We start from the raw sequence: 3251 nt of genomic DNA, 5'->3' as shown, positions 1-3251 counted from the left end.
GCACATTCGTTTTTTTCTTGAAAACAATTTTTTTTCAAAGCTTGCATTCATTAATTTATAGAAGCATGCTTTACTTTTAATGACACTGTATCCAAGATGTTGCTAGCCAAGCCTTAATTATGTTTCTATTTTCTGTCCCTCCTCCCTTTTCGCTGTCTTTTTTTTTTTTTCCTTGAGACAGACTCTTAACTTTGTTACCCTCCGTAGAGCGCTGTGATGTCACAGCTCACAGCAACCTCAAACTCTTGGGCTTAAGCAATTCTCTTGCCTCAGCCTCCCAAGTAGCTGGGACTACAGGAGACCACCATAACACCTAGCTACTTTTTGGTTGCAGTTGTTTAGCTGGCCTGGGCCAGGTTTGAACTGCCACCTTTGGTGTATGTGGCTGGCACCATAACCACTGTGCTATAGGTGCCAGCCAATCCCACTAAAGAAATTTTTTTTAGCTGGGCAGCGTGGCTCACGCCTATAATCCTAGCACTCTAGAAGGCCAAGGAGGGTAGTTTACTTGAGCTCTGGAGTTTGACACCAGCTTTAGTAACAGTGTGACCCTGTCTCTAGTAAAAATAGAAAAACTAGCCAGGCATTGTGGCAGGTGCCTGTAATCCCAGTTACTAGGGAGACTGAACCAAAAGGATCCTGTGAACTCAAGAGTTTGAGGTTGCTGTTAAGTATGATACCATAGCACTCTACTCTGGGTGAATAAGTGAAGACGCTTGTTTAAAAAAAAAAAAGGAAGTTTTTTTAACCAGTTGCTTTCCCCACCAATATATATATTCTACTGGAGGAATAAAAAGAAGCAATACATACTACAGACCAATTGGAAACCTCAAGACAAACCAGGGATACAGAGTCGCACTTACTTAAGAGATCCTGATAGCTTTGGCTGCTGGAGAAGTTTATCTGCATGGTTCAAAGCCATAAGGTTATCACCCAAAGCCAGAGCCACATAAGCACTGCAAGCAAGGATGGAGCACCTAGAACATAAAAGGGAAGGGGCAGAAAACCTTGTTGATGATGGTTATATGTGTTAAATAGGAAGGAATGACCTTCCTAGTTATAGTTGTGACAATCCAGACTGCAGGAAAAAAGAGCAAGTTGTGGCACTAATTAAGAATAGAATGTATAAAATCATTCTAAAGCACAGTTTAGCTATTTACCTAAATTATCTTTGGCTTCCATTTAACTGACCCACACCCAAATGAAATAACCAAATGAAGTTATAATATATATTTAGCCTGTAAAAAAAATAATGTTGGAGTTAATGTCTTAATGTGAACTTACTCTGTAGAATATTTCTTTTTTTCTTTTTTTAGAAACAGAGCCTCACTTTGTTGCCCTCAGTAGAGTGCCGTACTGTCACAACTCACAGCGACCTCCAGCTCTTGGGCTTATGCGATTCTCTTGCCTCAGCTTCCTGAGTAGCTGGGATTACAGGTGCCTACCACAATGCCTGGCTATTTTTTTGTTGCAGTTTGGCTGGGGCTAGGTTCGAACCTGCCACCCTTGGTATATGGGGCTAGTGCTCTACTCACTGAGCCACAGGCGCTGCCCAGAACGTTTCTTTTAATGTTTTTTTTTTTTTTGAGAAAGAGTTTCACCCTCTTGTCCTGCATACAGTGCTATGGCATCATAGCTCAGAGTAACCTCTAACTCTTGGCCTCAAGCAATCCTCTTGCCTGTTTTTCATTTTTAGTAGATATAGGGTCTCATTCTTGCCTAGACTGGTCTGGAACTCATGAGCTTAAGCGATCCTCCTGCCTCAGCTTCCCAGAGTGCTAGGATTACAGGTGTGAGCTACGACACCTGGCCTCTTTTACCATTCCAGAAATAAAGTGACAGAAGCAGATCTTATTTTCTCTATACATTTGTGATTTTACTAAGATTTTACTAATTAACAACTTACTAAAGAATCCATTTAGCTTAGCTTACTGTAAAGTTTTCTTGTTTGAGCCAGTTAATTTAATTGTTCTTAAGTAATAATATCAAGAAGAGGTAAAAAAAATTTGTTTACATAATTATTATTCTAAATGAATATTGAAGAAAAATAAGTTAAACATATGTGAAGATAAAATTTAAGTTATATTGATTTTGCTAAGTTAGGTTTGAAACCTAAATTTCTATTTGGTTTTCTACTTAACAGCCAAGCTTATTTAAACAGGTCTAACAAAGACTTGATGCTAATAGATCACTTGAATGTTAAACAACTGCTCCATAAAACAATCTTAAAATAAATGCTTGTCAAATAGAAATGCAGTCTGAATGACTGACCACAAATGACCTGACTCAGATACAGAATTCTGAGTTACGTTTACAAATTACAAAACACATTTATTTCATTAAGGGCATTCAAGTTGTGATTTTGGTCTAAGGAAGAGTGTAAAGCATATCATATTACAACAGTTTTCTTTTTCTTTTTTTTTTTGCTTTTTCTGAGACAGAGTCTCACTCTGCTGCCCCAGGCTAGAGCGCTGTGGGTCAGCCTTGCTCACACAGGCTGGCACAAGCGATTCTCTTGCCTCAGTCTCCTTAGTAGCTGGGACTACAGGCACCTGCCACCAATACCCAGCTTATTTTTCTTTTCTTTTAGTAGAGATAGGTTCTCCCTCTTGCTCAGGCTGGTCTAGAACTCCTGAGCTCAAGGAGTAGTTGGGACTATGAGCTACAGGTGCCCATTCCCCCAGCTGGCCATTTTTAAAGACCAGGTCCAGCTCTTGCTCAGGCTCATCAAATTCCTGAACTCAGGCAATCCACCTGCCTCAGCCTCCTATAGTGCTAGGATTGTAGGCGTGAGCCACCATGCCAGTGCTAGAATTATAGGCGTGACCCACCACAGAGTTTTCTAAAGCTCTGAAATCCTGACTAGAAATGGTCTTTCTAATAAAAAACACAGCTGGGTAAATTCAGACGTATTCTGCCATTTCCTCTTTATTTGCTTACTCTTGGTTGTGAGAATCTTAGACTTTAACTCCAAACAATACAGAAAAGTAGACTGGTCCTGGAAAAGGCACAAGAAAACGAAAGTTCCTGGGGTCTTAAGAGTACTATGGTAGGACTGAAATAGTGTCTAAGGCAGTTTGTTGTTTTATCAATGGAAAGACTGAAATCCAGGCCAGGTACAATGGCTCACAGGATAAAAGGGAGGAAGCCGTCGCACTAATTAAGAATTAGAATGTATAATATCATTCTGAAGCCCCACTTCAGGCAGGCTTGCTGGGAAAATTACCCATAGTAATTTTCTTTCTTTCTTT

At 40.0% G+C, this 3251-nt stretch overlaps 1 protein-coding gene across 1 annotated transcript in view; it reads right to left on the bottom strand.

Annotated features, from left to right (window-relative positions):
• CNOT10 (CCR4-NOT transcription complex subunit 10) overlaps positions 1-3251 on the bottom strand; it is a 99723-nt gene that overhangs the window by 18969 nt on the left and 77503 nt on the right. The window contains exon 13 of the mRNA XM_003781773.3: positions 864-977. Coding sequence (XP_003781821.1) covers positions 864-977 — 114 coding nt within the window. The remainder of the gene's footprint in view (positions 1-863; positions 978-3251) is intronic.

The sequence above is a fragment of the Otolemur garnettii genome, unplaced genomic scaffold (genome assembly GCF_000181295.1).
Source record: "Otolemur garnettii isolate 467f Iridium unplaced genomic scaffold, OtoGar3 scaffold00002, whole genome shotgun sequence".
NCBI lineage: Eukaryota > Metazoa > Chordata > Mammalia > Primates > Galagidae > Otolemur > Otolemur garnettii.
Note: the sequence above shows the minus strand (reverse complement) of the source record. Positions and strands in the feature narration are given on the sequence as shown.